General features: G+C 41.3%; 2 protein-coding genes across 11 annotated transcripts in view; one reads left to right on the top strand and one right to left on the bottom strand.

Annotated features, from left to right (window-relative positions):
- Window positions 1–16310, top strand: part of LOC132908360 (ensconsin) — a 202878-nt gene that overhangs the window by 18418 nt on the left and 168150 nt on the right. For 3 of the 10 annotated variants that reach the window (XM_060962333.1, XM_060962328.1, XM_060962322.1), the window contains exon 1: window positions 16114–16186. The exons of the other annotated variants lie outside the window; for them this stretch is intronic. In XM_060962333.1, coding sequence (XP_060818316.1) covers window positions 16129–16186 — 58 coding nt within the window. In that variant the 5' untranslated portion in view covers window positions 16114–16128. Of the gene's footprint in view, window positions 1–16113; window positions 16187–16310 lie in introns of those variants that run through there. 10 annotated transcript variants of the gene reach the window in all.
- Window positions 1–16310, bottom strand: part of LOC132908395 (uncharacterized) — an 82702-nt gene that overhangs the window by 35055 nt on the left and 31337 nt on the right. The gene's annotated exons all lie outside the window — the stretch shown is intronic.

Genomic DNA, 16310 nt, shown 5'->3' with positions numbered 1-16310 from the left:
CCTCGTCAGTAATATATAATAGAAAGTTCCGTGTGGTATTATTAATTGGCGTTATTGAGACTGTTTTCGTGCGTTTCTAATGGGATGGTCGAGGCTTTCTAGGCTCCGAGAAAGGCGTTACTCTTTATCAAGCATGGTGATCCGATGTGATGTTCCGCGATATATGGCTGTTTGATTGGTTGGCTAGTTCGAGTTGTTTATTAAGTCGAATGTTTTATTAGTTCTTCTAATCTTGATTGTTGTATACGTGTTAATCCAAATATGTTTTATTTATTTCAGGTAAGCAAATAAAAGCTGATCTTCCAACGATGGTTTCAGTATAAACTTAGTTAGTCTTACACGCGGTGAGTTTAATATGTATAATGTATATAATCGTCTCACATAAAAACTGGCCGTACCTTTTTTCGTATCGGCAAGTCGTAAGTTACGGTAATTCGTATCGGTTGTTGCTTCCATTCTATTCCTCGTAACGAGAGATCCAGTTGCTGAGATTCGCTAATTAAAGTTTCATCTTGGCTGCCAGTTTTTCTGTTTGTTTATACGAGAGCTCATGCCGCGTGAAGAAAATTAATGTAATTATCGCCACGTATGGCGATCCTCGAGGATCGAGCGATTCCTGCAACGAGCAATCCGATGATTCGAGGATAAGGAGATCTTGTACTGTGTTAATATTTCGTACTTGACCGCTTTCGGTCACGGGAATTAAACCTGTATTTTATTCGTTTTACGCGATGTTTACATCCGCTATATTGCGAATCGACCACGATGAAAATCAAATCGTTCTCTTTTTCGCCTCGGTTCTCGATGACAGCGTTTCAATGCGGTGTGTTATTAGCACGACGATTATCGCATCCGTCGTTTTGTGACAGAATTCCGCCGTCGTCGTCTAAAATGCTTAAACGAGTCTCGACAATTTCAACGGTGCAATGAATAAAACGTTACGCGAGATCGGTACGATGCCTCGTTCCCACGCTGAGGACATTTCACAGGGATTAATTCCAAGCCGATCGAGATAGCCAGATCGAAGCTGATACCGGTGCAAAGAGGGTTAACGAACGCAATTTGCAAGCATCTCGTTGCGGTTTTTCGAGGTTGAAGGATAGGCGTGTTCAGGTGGGACACCTGGACGCGTGACACTCGCGTACAGGTCGAGGGAGAAGGCTTAATTCCTGAGAAAGTTTCTCACGATAGGAGGTGCGCCACCGATCTTGAGTTCGTATCGGTAATCACAGAATCCATGCCGGGGAAAACGGTACTGTGTAGCCTGTTATCTCGACCAATAATTTCTCGCTGTTATATTTGAACAGCTCCCACGTACGGCCGGCTAATCGTACCTTGGTTGCGTTTTGGTATCGATCTTTAACACCAAAAACTACGCCAGAATTACTTCCTTCTTGATCGAGCATTGCGCTCCAAGTTAGGAAACAAGAAATGAAAATGGAAAAATACCGATCGAGTCCGTATCTTAAATCAATTTATCCGACTGAGCGGCTACGAATGTTATTTACTGATAAATTAGAGTTGTCGAAAGACTCGTAGTATCTTGAAAAGATCGTAAGCAATTTGTGCACGATATTTTCAAGAGTTATTACGTACGAATACAGAATTATCACATATTTTGATAGAAATTTCCTTTGATTATAGTATCTCGCTATTTAGTCGATAACGTTCACTAATCTGATAAAGAAGTACGTGTAATATATAGGTTTATGAATGCCGATGGATAGTTGTTAGTAAGCTTGTTAGTAAAAACACGTAATAATTGTATGTAGAACGACCTTATTAAAACGTGTCCGCGCGAATCACGAGCGAGATACACGGCCAGAGTCATATTAAAAGACGCAGCAAGCCGTTTCGGCTACTCATTAGTATCCGTGAACAGAAGAACTTTAATTATTTCCATTATTTCCACGTTGAATAAGGTAGACTCCACCGTGACGTGTTCGTATATATGCACGAGGAGTACAGAAAGGGGAAAAGGAAGGTCAATCGCCGATGGAATTCTTCAATTTCGTGGTAGAGAGGTATTAAACTTCCCGCGGAAACGATGAGCTTCCTTAAGCGTGTCCGACTAATTTTCTGAATCGCACTCCGCTTGAAGATAAGGGGCTCGTTAAATTCCTTTTAATTGCTTGGCAAGCTCGCGCGCGCGGCCCAAATGGCTTTCGTGCTTTTTCTCGACGGAGTGTCTGTAAGCTTAGATTCGTAGAGACAGTGGCAATATTTGGAACAGGATACGTTATCGTTCCTATATATGGCTTAATTAGCATCGCCACGGACGTTTGTTCTCTTATGCCAGTTCTCTAGCTTATTTTCATTTAATCATACATTGCTATGATTGGAGGCACTCTGCGTGATTAATTAAAGTGTCTCGATAAATAGACGATCGCTCGAACGACGTGTTCGATTTATGACCTTCATTTATAGATCACGATTTCCGATAGATCCTTAGTTATAACTGTAATTAACATCGATAAACTGAAACGACACGGTTTCGCTGACGGACACATTAACTACGTTGCGTTTTTGTTGATTCGTTTTTCGAACTGCGTGCATCTGATTCTAGAAACAGCTATTTATATAGTTCCAATTGGTATCGCTCATTGGTCCTGTTCTGTGTTTTTGGCTTCCTTTTTATGTTCGGTGGCCTGTCGTGCGTCAGATCAGAGATAGATACGTAGTCGGCGATGCTTAAAAATCTCATTGATTCTTAACGGCGACAAGTCGATGCTATCAGATGTTGTTTGGACGTTTCGTATGGTTAAACATGTTCCGATAAATACGCGATTGGTTCGTCGATAATCGTCGACTCGTGCTGGGGTTAAACGACTCGCCCGGTACAATAAGACACCTAATTCTCTAATCGGCGTTCGAGACTCTGAAACCACCCACGTGTAAACGAACTTGTCTCGAGGCTTTCTCCTCGGCTGACCCTTGTGCAATCGTCGTTGCAGATCGAATGCTAACAAACGAGGAAACTTCTGAGAACGGTTTTCTAGATATCGACAGCGGTTCGGCTAGGTCGTTCACCTTGATGGATTTCCATTATGCTCCACGAAATTGCTTATTCGGTAACGTAGATGGAATATGACTAAATGGTATTTGGAACATACGTCGGTGTGTTAATCTGTATACAAATGATTTGACCAACACGGTGACAGCAATCTTACTATGTAGAAACACTAGACAGAGAAACCACAAAGAATCGCTAGTTTATCGAAGAATGCAGTTTTAGTTGTCTTTTATATGTCTGATGAACAACATTGTTTCTCACTGTGAAGACGCGGGAATCGTGTCAAACGAGCACCGGTATTTGTAATGATCGTTGTTGAAGGGTTCTTCACGCGTCTCGTTGACCAGAACGAATCCATCAGGCGTCCATCGACGTTTCACGTAATATGGTCGAAGACGCGAGGAAAGGCAAGATGGACGACCTCGCCCACGTTCCATTACCCGATTACATAAACCTGACAGACACAGAACTCCGTAGAACGGCTGGAACGAGCGAGTTACTCAGCCAGCCACTGCCGCGACGTGTGGAGGCCAATGATGTTAAATGCAAAGGCCTACTTAACGTCACTTTAGTCAGCAGGGTGTGACTACCTTCGCCATCTCCGTGATACGATGCTTCAACCTATATACCTCGATGTCAATGAGCGGCATGCTAATTTGCCTCGTGTACTGCCGACGTCTTGACTGTTTTATTTCGATCAACATCCAACAGCTATTTCCATTACATTCCATTCCGATCGACTACGAAACTTTCGATTTTACCTTCTTTTTTCTTTCTATCGGTTTTATATCGAGTGTAAGCTACGGATGTACGATCTGCAGTGATTCATGAAGGTATTTGAACACTTAGCATAGAAGGCTTTTGTATGTGTATGTTGCGCGCGCGTGTGTGTTATGTGGAGCATTTTCGAGTTTCATTGTACTTAGTACTTGCGGCAGGACGTGACTGTCATGATTGTGTTGCTAAGGATTGGTCTGACTTGTTCAGAAGCGACATTGATGAACTTGATAAATCGAAGAGTGCAGAAAACATTAACGACGTTGCAAAGACTGTTCTCCAAATTTACCTTCCAATCAAATACAATGAATTTGAAAAATGTTTCGTATAATATACATAATATATCGATATTTTAAAAGATTTTTCTTTTATGAATATATGTATTCTGACGAGTGTCAGAATGCTTTGGTAAGCTGCTGTATAAGAGTCGTGATCGAAAGAGTTCCAATTTTCCTAGTATTGCTCTCACAATACTGAGAAAGGCTAGTTCTGGAACGCTGCTCAAGGACACTGTATGCATGGAATGTGACGGTATCTCATATTTTCTTGACGATGGTCGTCGTAAGAATTCCAGGAACGATCAAAGAAAATTACTCGACTGTCCAGAGTTTCTTGCGTTTGGTCGCTTAACTTAGTGATGGAATTAGCTCATTATCTCCCTGTCCACGTTCTGTACGATTTACCATGCTCGATTCTAGCGTGCTGCTGCAAATCGCTCACCGTTGATGCATATCGCGGTATCGTTAATCATCTAGACACTTGGCAAGCTTGCGTGCGATATTAGAAGAAAAGTAGATTATGGGCTATATATATTGTCCGAGAGAAAAAGAGTCGTGCGAACGAAACGATAGAGGAGAGTCTTTGGCGAACGACTGCAACGCTAATTACTTGTTCAGATTCAATTCCCTTTCGACTCGTTTGTCCAGTTTATGGGTGGTCTTCCGTGAGTTAGACACGGAGCATCATGCGTCGTATCGTGAGAGTAACTCGACTCTTCTCGAGCACTTGTTCGATTTCGCGAAAAGTCGACGCGCATCTTGTCGTTGCTTCCTTGAAAGGAACGAAATCTCTTGAAACGTCTCGAAGAAAGTCGTTCCTCAAGTTTCCCTCCTTTCGAGTTATGCATTCCGACCATATGTGGGAAAAAACTATCCGTGACATAATTCTCTCTCTCTTTTTCTATTTCTGGTTAATTTAAACGTGCTACTCAGCTTAGGTTATTTATGAAGATTTATTCATTTATGGAGAATTTATATATGCCACGATATGCATATAAATATATACGTACATAATATGCAAAGATATATAAAATATCCAAATTGTTATAATTAGGAAATTTAAAATTGCAAAAATGCATAGAATGTATACAACGTAAAAAGATACATAAAATATCCTGAATATGGCATCCGTGACATAAAAATATCCATAAATATATCAATCTACGTAAAGACCCAGTGTAATTATTTAACAAATGACGATTCTTCGGAAGTGACATAATTTTGAATAAAAATTCCACATACAAAATGCGTATTATTGAAAGTTAATTTAAAATAATAGAAAATTTTTTGTTCTCGATTATAAATCATGGTTATCTTTTTATTTACATTTATTGAAGATATCAGTCGGGTTTCTTTCGAGCGACATATGGTTGCTTGATAACGTATCAGTACGTAGCCGTTTGATACCATACGGTTTGTTCTTGATTTATTTGTAACCGACCAGGAAAACTCGTCGAAGTAACATACTAACGAAATATAGATAGTAATTAGTTCCGTAACATACTAATGAAATCATGGGGACGCGTAATCGAGTGATTGAAACACGCAAAAGTTGCCGATGACCCTGAAAGTGGAATGCTGCTGGGCGAGTGTGACTCGACAACTGGTGTTTGAGGTCCGTCAGGCGTTAAAAGAAATTTTATTCCAATAGCCATTTTTTTTTTTTTTCAAACCAATGTAAGAAATGTTATTAGATGGTACTAGGCACATTCATGGATAAATGTGTTGCGGATAATTGATAATTGTAGAAAGTCTCGATAACTTGGCTCAATAGGAATATTATAGAAGATCTTGATCGTAATGATTCAATCAATGATGGCCAGCGAAGCGTTACTTGTATCGACTGATTCGTTCTTCTAAATTAGCGTATAATTGTCAGAAGTTATTTTAAAAGGTTTATTACGGTCAATTGGAATCTATCATTGGCTGTAAACGTGTGATTCTAATTAAAACTCTACCAACATGAGGAGTAGCTCTGTGTTGCTTAGTCGCTTATTTAAAACCAATTACAAAGGATGGCTCGATTAGAAGGGGAAGAATGCCAAGCTAACGCGTAACTCGGCAGTAAATGAAATACAAATATGTTACTCTCAATCAGCGTAATTAGAAACCATTATTCAGTGAATTGCTAATGAAGGTCACTTGTAGCAGAATGAACAGTGAGATGGTATTAATATGGCGCAAATACCGATGCACGGAACAACGTTATCGGGCAAAGGGTGGGGAAGAGGCAGGCAATGGTAAGACTCTGGCCGCGATGATGACGTGTACGTGATAAAAATGTTTCGACTTACATAAGCACGGAAATCGTGCATTATACTTACGTGGCGAGTTGAACAGACACAAGGCAGGTAAAGGCTCCTCTCGGTTTGTCTGTCCGGTTCACCTTTGCTAGGACGGTCGGTGCTCTTCAAGGTCAAGGTGAAGGCCTCTCGTAACCCGTCGTCTCGGCACTCGGTCTAGGTCGTCGGACCGGATGGACGAACTACATTTTCACCGTGTTATTTTCCTCTGAATACTATTCGTTCCTTTTTCTAGTAGTGATTTATTAGCCTTACAATTTTATTTTCTTTCTAGTTCAGTTTTACTTATCTTTTTAACGATGTGCGGCAAATCTTTGAACTAAATGTTGAAAATTCGTGTAGAATTTTTGATTTGTTGATTAAGAGTCTTTATCTTGGTCGTATTTATCTTTGCTATCTTTACGAGAGATTCGTCTATTTTCACGATTAATGTAAATTCTCTGACGATCAAAAAAGAAAAAGAACATTGTGCGTATTTACATGCGTATAGTTGAGAATATAAATCGATGGCATACAACGTGTCTCTCGTGACTTTCCGATAGCGGTAAATGTTGATAGTTACTGCAGAGGTTCCATTCTGTCCTCTTTTCTATAGACAACGCAGTAAGTGAAAAGTTGAATAAATTGATACGAAATCAGCACGCAATTGACCTAAATTTCCGAAGGAAAAAATCTGCGTATATCTGGAATTGCCTTGTTCAAGCATTACTATCAATTGTACATCCTACTTTCTTTATAACGATGCTTATCAGAAGATCGGTATGCATTGCGAAATTGGTATTCCGTTGAATAGATATTTGCTTTCACTGCAGAAGGCAGATCTGTTTTCCTTCTAAGCTGAATTCCTTCAGTTTGATTTACGATTCAGTCACCAGGTGGAAGCGTTTGGTACGAGGTTCAACTTGTTTTATCCCCCCCTGCTTTTTATTCGTCGCGCTCGATCGACCGATAAATCTCTTTGTTACGATTCTCGAGCTACTCGATCGGAGTTCCTCGTGTACCACCTGACGTGTCCACCGCGTTGCCTGTCGTGTCTCTTCTTATAGAGCCTGGCGACATCAACGTAATAAATATCTCGAATTTCCAGCAGTCATCGACGATACATTTCTCAACGAGGCATTTCTATAAAGTGCTTCAAACAAAACTTCATCTATTTACCTACCTGGTTTTGCAATATATGTTCAAAGCGTGAGTGCTTTACGTTGCTTCAAACTAGCTTAAACTTGGAAACGGTTACGTTTCATTGACTTCACAGGCCGGATATGATTAAAGGGTTCAAAGCGTTTTCTCGTGGGACGATAGAATCACGTATTTAACACTTAAACGAGTTTAACGGAACAAGTTTCTTGTTGCTGATCCTATTACAACAGAATTGTGGAATATTAATCTTCCTCTTATCGTTAATTTACCTTGTGTCAGCTTCTGCTTCGTTTCGTACCGTTTTCTTCCACCGGTGTTTGTTCGACGTCTCGAACTTTTGCACACGTTGTACATCGTCCAAGAGAATATTGTTTACGAGAAACTTTGAAGCAAGATAATTTGTCTGTATTAAAATTTATGTGCTTCGGTAGAATACGCGATAAGAAAGGCAAATATCGAATTATGTTCTGTATCACGTATCATGAAAAGAACAGCTCTCCTGCATAACCGAGTTAAATATAGTGGAAGCTTACCCGTGCGCGAACCGAGGAAGATCTCGGTTTGCAAAGATAGTCGTGGCGAATTCTTTTACGTACGGAAGCTCGGAATATTCAGCGTCCATCGCGAGAAACCGTAGGTTTCTTGGATGGAGCCAGGCTCAGTGGTAACTGCATGGTCAGTACAACGCTACTTCATTTCAAGGACGTCTATCGTCTAATTCAATTCCTTTTCCTTATCTACCATCCTTAACGTTGCTCGATTTCTTTTTTTTTCTTCGCCTTCATGGTTCGCTGATGTCGTTCAGCGTTCATTCCACTCAGTGAAAAAGTTTCCCTTGCTTTCCACGGCGCCGAACCCACTGCGCGCATCTAAAAATACGCGGCAGGTATTTAAAGAACGGAAAATCCGATAATCGTTGCCGTTTGACATTCTTGAGTGTCGAAGGAGAATTGGTATTGAACTCGGTGGAATTCGCCACTCGACCGGCAACAAGCGATCGCTCCGTACCACGACCTTTTCAAACTACATTTCCACGAATAATAAATGGTTATCGCCACTATCGAGTAGCATTCAAGGATTATGAAACGCGGCATTAAACTATGCATCGATATATCAGCTAGCGGAGAAAGCGTCGAATTTTTTCGCGTCGACGAGTTCGCGCCGCGTCACCTCTCGCGAGTCGCGAGTTTAATTTATCGTAAAAATAGTTGACGAACGATCTCCCCTTCGCGCGCACTCTCTCTGTCTCTCCCTCTCTTTCTCTCTGTGTTCGTTCATGTTCCACGAATCGTGCACAAGCGGGCGAGGGTACGTCACGTTTGATCGAGAGGGTTGTGTCGCGCACAGAGCTTACAAGAACGCGCTTACTTAAATGTCCGGGGCCATTCATAGAAATTTATATCAAGAATCGAATACTTTTTTTCTCCCCTCCCTTCTTCGCCAACAATGTTTTCTCATCGAATGATGAAAACCGGTTGCACGCGCCAGCCACTAGATCACTGTCGAGCATTAAAGCTATTCTAGAGATTACGAACAATTTAAGCGCGGCATGTTTGTCTTTGTACTTTCACTTCGGGCTCTTTACCGTTACGGCCCGGGGAAAAAATCGATTGGTCGTGGTGCTCTGCGAGCTTGTACGAATCGAAATGATTTTTAACCAGGCTGAACGATACCACAGCTGATCGTTTTTCTGCGAGAAACTCTTCTCTCGTCTGTTTTTATTCGCAGAGCGATCGCAAAGGGGATATTACGTTAAGTATATTCCGGTTAATGAAACGGGTCAATTAATGGATTTGCTAACACGTCGGACTCTTGGCAACTACACTGTACGTAGCTTAGCGATTAATTATAGCTTCGGTTTCATAATGAACTGGTTGAGTCGTGGTATACATTGAACGATCGTACATGGCAGATGAAATCGTGTTCGAGCCAAGCCGATTCCACCAGCTAGAGCGATATCCCGATCGTAACAAATTACAAACATCCCATGTTCCTTTCGTTTAATGCTCAATGGGCAAATCGTTCAGTTTCACGCGATTGCACGATGATACCGTCTTATCGATCATTTATGTGAATCTGTGATCATCTGTGAACTCAGTTATTGAGATTCCATTGCGCTTTAGTAGCGGCGCAGAATATAACTGTCTATTCTAAGAATTGTGTGTCCGGTCTGGACCGGATGTTTCGCGAAAACGTATTTCCGTTTCCGCGGCACGCCTTGAACTTGTCCTCGTTGCAACGAAGCCTCGGGGTGCCGTGAAAGTTATTTGTTCGCGTAAAATTCACGGCAAATCGTAGGAAAACAAGATGGGGTTCTGCTTTCATTCTCCTTCGATCGTTACGTGTGTTTAGAATAGTTTGTTTAAAATTCTATCGTCTTCCTTTAGAATTAATCGTTTGATTTCCTTTAATTTAAACACTAGTTATGTATTCTGTTGCGAAAAATAAATAAATATCCAGTGGCTATGTTAAGTGGCTTGATAAGAACAACGAATCATTTTTTATATCACGAAATCAATTAGGATTTCCATAGATTATTTTTCATTATGAAACCACACATTATTTATAGATTTATTTCATTTAATATTTCTTTCAGATTTATAAATTGAATTAATCTAGGAATGTATCGTGCCAATGGCATTTCGAGACTTAAATTTTTCCACAAAAATCATAGATTTCATCACAAAGGAATTATATATAAATAATACGCCTTAACACCTTCATCTGTCTTCAATATCTCTTTCGATCTTTATCTTTTGGTTCAACACTTTCCAACACAAGTCGACTTGCCTGCGTGTTATGGCAAAGTCTGCCATTTCGAAAACCTATTTATCACTTATGAAATTACAATATTTCGGCGACAAGTTGTCGCTTGTGTAGGCGTCGAAGTGCGTTTCGCGGCTAATTTTTTCAGCAGCGCCAGGCGCTCGTTGAAAGGAATGTAGTCGGTGGGTCAGGTTCTGGAAAGCCCAGACGCGAAAATAGCCAACACGCGGCGAATCGCGCGTTGCTTTTCACCGACTCTCTACACTCTACATCGTCTTCGAGGTTCGCCACCGTTGCCAACCGAGAACCGCTCTGATTCGAGAGTAATTTCGCGCAATTCGCTGCGTTGTCCTGCAACAAAGTGCACCTACAAGAAATTCACTTGTTTATCTCAACCAATAATTCGAAGTCATCGGCTACGCTTACGTAAATAGTATAATGAGACTGTTTTAGGTGTTACTTGCGCCCTGGTTTATCCAACGAACGAATTAGCCTAGTCCGATCAATTAAGCATTCTTACATAAGACGATTAATATCGATTATCCCTGATTTGAGCCGATAATTGCACGATAGAACGATCGATGATACTTAAATATCTAATAATATGAAAATTGTGGAGAATATCTTGCGTGCGTCGATATTGAATATAATCTCGTACAAATCTCCCAGAAGCTCAATATAATAATAATAATTGGCTCGATATAATAACAATCTTGAACTGATGTTTATTGGTCGATCCTATATCGATTCGATAGCTGCAGCTGGCTTAATCCTCCAATTTCTATACTTTGTATTTATCCTATAATTTAAGCAAATTGATATCTTGCACTGTTTATAGATTATTATCTACTGTGGTGGGTATTTGAATATTTATTTCAATATTCAAAGTACTGTTAGTCGGACTATAAGGTCTGTTTATTTTTAACTTATTATAATTAGAATGTAGAATGTTCATGCATATACAGGTTTTTTATGATTACGAACAGCGGAACAGTATTTAAATCTTTTATTTTCTTAATATTGTAACAAATAACTTACTATAAATACTTTGTGCAATTACGTATAATATACATTGTGGATTTTCTCATACTATATCATAATCTGATTTGTAATAATTGTAGGATTGAGTTAGACTGCTATTGGCGCGAAATAAAAGACGAAAGGCCTCAGGAACGTGAGATAAATCATGGACAAATGATCGTGATTCGAAATACAGGAGCTTAACGTGACACCGGGTAGCGGGATCGGAAAAACGATTGTACCGGTAGCTGGTTTGTAACGCGACGTAACCGTAATGACGATTTACGAACGATAATTACCTCGTCAAACGACTTCGAAGTGCACGCATTCTCCTCGCGATCTACACGCGAACTCTTATTGTTCGTCACGGTATTCTCTCCGTAGATAGAGCCGCGTCGTTTCGTTGCTTTGTTTTCTCTTTTCTCCCGGTCAAGCATGGCGAGGGAAGTATTTTTAAGAGGGACGATCGGAACAGAACAAGAGCAGATCGGTCCCGCGTTCCTCGACGCGACTAGTCGGAGATATTAGCGGCGCGTTGCGCTCGCGACCGCGCCTGCTTCGATATATTACGCCCGGTAACACGCGTTGCCATCTGCAAATGCGAGCTTACACTCTTTATCCGCAAGTTCCGCGTGTTTTCGTGCTTGACAACTGGCTCGTACCGGCAAATGAGATATCGTGGAAACAGAGTGCGTGCGAATGCCGATGCAGCTCGACTTTGTTGTAGTTTACGTTCCACGTTCGAAATTATGCACGCGCTCAGGTATATTTAGTCCCGGTGAACGATCCTCTCGGAATTTTGTTAGATAGCCGTCGTTCGACATCGCGAGACTTTCTACTGACCGAATCAACCTACCGATCGTCTCTATCGTATCCTGATTCCTCGCTATTTATTCTCAGTTTTGTTTCTATTATACCGTTCGAGATCGCTGGCATAAATGGTTCTATTGCATTAACAGAATGTGATCGGAATTTGAAGAAAAGCGAAGGAGTTCTACATGTGTATATATATGAATATTATCGTCGGTAATAATATCGTCACAGCGTTGTATGTACTGGGATGGAATTTTATCCACGATATTATGGACTTCCTTCGATGATAGCTCCCAAGAGTTAAAATAATCAGTAGAAAACACTATACAGAAACAAGGTGTCTATATAAAAACGAAAGTGATGGAGTTCTAGCAACTTCGAGGAAGTTCACCTTTCCATGGTAGACTTTTTTCGAACCGCCATGGAAATAAATAGAACCACGAGCCCCGTAATTGACGCCGGAGCTCTTAACTCAATTAGACGTCCTTCGTCGGTTTTTCCCCCTTTCCCTTACTTATTCCTAGAATTTCTATATAAACACTTTAGAGAAGCCTGCTTGTATCCAACCACGTATACACACTTATTACTGTTAATTTATTTTTTCTTCATCATTTCGTATATACATATCGTAAGAATTTATTCACTTACATACTATTCTCATACGATTGCTTTCCACGCATCTGGTTCTTTTTTTAGTCTGTGCCAACGCGAAGTTTTCGTTGGAAATATCGGTGAACGGCCAGTGGAGTCCTAACGGGAGAGTACGAGGAGCGAACCAACACCGTCCTTTTTCTTTTTGTTCTTTTTTCTTTTTATCGAAGATATCGACGCAGCACGAAGTCGAAGAAAGGGACACGCGTTCGAGGATTTTGGCATGGGGATAATTACGCCCGGGTCCAGCAGGTGCAATAAATTACTTCGGGCCACGTCCGCGTAGCCGTGGAATTCACCGGGATGCCGCGTCTTCTGCTTTATTTATTTTCACCGGACCAGGCCTCCTGGTCCACCGTAAACCCGTAATTTGCTCGTTTAATCGAGCCGTGCCACTATTCGTGTACTTGGTCCAAGTAGAAGCAACCTCGTGCTCAGCTTCTCGCGCACCCTTCTGACTTCGTTTAGAGCTCTGTGCGCCGTCTTTTGTTTCCTGGACGAAATTACCGGTCTATTACTCCTTCTTCAACAATTGCAGCTTCTTGTCTAAGTGCGAGTCGTTTACGATTCTGCACAATACACGTAGATGTATCGACATTGACGATATTCAATTGGTATGTCGTGAAAGAGAAGTTAGTTTCTTGATTTAGTACAACTTATTAACTTCGTAAACACGTGTATGTACGTTTTATGAAAATGAGTGACAGATGTAGGAAATTTTGTGAACGATCAAGTAAAAAATCATTTTTTATTCAATAGTATTAATAATCATTTTTTATTAATAGTATTTAATATATTTAATAATATATAATTTTATTTAATAATTGTAAAATACAAATTTAATTTTGCAATCACCGAGAAGAATAGTTATGATTATTATTTAATTTTTATTTATTTGTCAGGTTGTGTAGTCTTTAATTTCTTTATTTCTCGTATGTAGAAACCGCATATGTATAAAAGAGAAGTGAATACGCAGGTACACAGAAATTATATTATAATAAAAGTCATAAGTACAACAGTGTACGGCACGAGAAGCAACGTCTCCTTTGATACTGACAGCATTACACGGAACGAAGGTGTTTCGAGTAGGTACAAGATAAAACGTACAAAATATGCAAATGCAATTCCGGACACTCAAGGATGTACGTTGGCTGACGTGTTGAAAGAGGCTCGCATTGTTCGAGACGTGTCGCAATCTTGTTCCACGCATTACCGAAGTACTTCGATGTTATCAATTGAATGATACCAACCTGCGCTACCATCACGAGCAGGAAGCACTGCTTCAAACAAGATCGTATCATGAAATCGATGTTCTCTCCTTGTCGTCCAATTCGAAATTTGCATCAATGGCACTTGCTGTAAGTTGAGAAAATGGTTACGAAATCGAGAATACTGTACGGAGTTGAAAAGGGGAAAGAGAAATGTGTTTTGATCGCTTCCCTAACGAAGCGATGCAATTTACAGATAATAATTCAAATTAACTTCCAAAGTTCATAAAATACCCTGTATAACATCTTTATGAAAAGTCGTGGGTTAGTCATTTTCACTATCCTGGTAATTCTAGCGTTAATTCTCACTACTCTGCACGTTCCACTCGTTAGTAGTAAATATAGGATAGTTTAACAATTCTTGGCTGAACTACTTGCCATTGAATTATTTTGTATTTAATAGATGTGACCCTTTTGTTTTATAAAAAGCATGCGAGATTTACGTAGATCCAATCTACCGCAAGTATTGATCACTTAGACCCATAGTCTTTTTCTTAACCTTGCTCCAGTTCTGTACAGACATTTTATAGATGCGACATGACCTCCAGATCCGGTTAAAGGGTACGAATAATGTAAAAATGATGCGAGTCGCCTTCGTAACTTGTGTAATCGATAACCGGGGGAATGGAGAGTAATGATACACGGTAGGACAGGGTGTGTGGATCGGCTATATAAAAGGACTCGGAAAGGACGCTGGTGCATTCACCTCGTCTTGCGCCTGTCCAGGGCAGTCAGTCCGTTGCGTTCGCCTGCTTTTATGGTGTTTCGCTTCTCCAGCTGTCCTTATGGTATCTAGCACTGCTCGTCTCTAGTTTTTATCCTATCCTCTTTTCTTCCCTCTTGATATTTATGTCTGCGAGGCTATTTTATTCACGGTATCATCGCCATTTTCTTTCTGAAGCATCCCGATTCGATAGCAAACACGCAAAACAAGAGAGAACACCTTACGACCTCGACTCCTTCCCAGACTGCATTCTTGGTCCGTCTTTTATCGGGTAACCAGCGTTGCTTCTCGTCGCTTTAAATTAAAGTCTCGCATAGGTGCTTCCGCGAGTTAGTCAGGCGAAATGATTAGATTTCGATGGCACGTCGAATGCAAGAGTGGTAGGGACAAGGGAAAAGAGAAACCGATAGCATTTTTAAGGTCAAGCGAACAGCCTGCGTTATCTTGCCGGTGGTCGTGGCACAAGGATTAAGGCGAAATTCACATAAATCGAGTCTTCCTCGTGTCCGTAGTGGTGGTGGTGGTCGGCTCTGATTCGCTGAGAAAGATCCGTCTCGAAACCGCGAGGCTGAACCCATAAATCGATCGATCGACGCGGTAGCAACGTGTTCCGAGGTCTCAGGGGTGTACTTACCAGAACTCTTCACACATACGTACCGTTTAGCTCTGAAAGTAAGACCCCGACCGAGGTTAATATTAACTTTGCACGCCTGATTGTTCACACCTTGGGTATTTCACAACTCCTGTCTGTAATTTCTCTTATATCGGATTCCTCGCCGGAGACGTTTATAGCGCGTGTGTATATATTATTGATAGAACGTTGTCGATAGAAGTTACCGATTTGTCAATCGGTAATAAATGTCACGTACGGTCAAAGGGACGATTCGCAGAAGGTTCTCGATGGCAAGGAAGAAAATCGTTTTTCTAGGCTACGCCACGAGGATCTTATTGACGTCAGAAAAATGGCGTCAGCCATGACGTTAAAGGTATAAACCGGGGAGGATAAAGTGCACGAGGCGAAACCTCAAGGTCTTCCTGACGGACCGCATGGCAGCCAACCAACCCCAACACCATCTTTTGGTTTCCCATACGAACCTGGCTGCGTTCCGCCGTAGAAACGGAGGAAACCAACCACCCACCGATGTGTCTATCGACCACAGACGCCATTTGCCGGCGCCGTGCTCCGTCGCGACACCAAGTTCACTGCGCTCCCCCTTTCGACTGCCAGCCGGACTGTGTGTGTTTCCACGCACGAGCCGCGACACGACCTCCACGCCTGGGTTCATTCTCGAGAAAATCATATATCCGTCCGTTTTCCTTCTGGTTTTCTAACGAATTTCTTTTTCTTCTGGCTCGTTGAAACCATCGCTGCGGCATGTGGTGTTGTAAGAGGCTCGATGCCTCCGATTGGCCCGTCACAACCATCGTTCGAGGTAACGCTTCCTTTTTGCACGTCGCTAATTTTTCGATACTTCTTTCCGTTCGGCGAATCGCATCGTCCGAGACGGGCTTTTCACGCCAGTGCTTTTTTTCGGTTTCCACGCTCTCTTTTTTCTG

Source organism: Bombus pascuorum, chromosome 6, assembly GCF_905332965.1.
Source record: "Bombus pascuorum chromosome 6, iyBomPasc1.1, whole genome shotgun sequence".
Classification (NCBI taxonomy): Eukaryota; Metazoa; Arthropoda; class Insecta; order Hymenoptera; family Apidae; genus Bombus; species Bombus pascuorum.
Note: the sequence above shows the minus strand (reverse complement) of the source record. Positions and strands in the feature narration are given on the sequence as shown.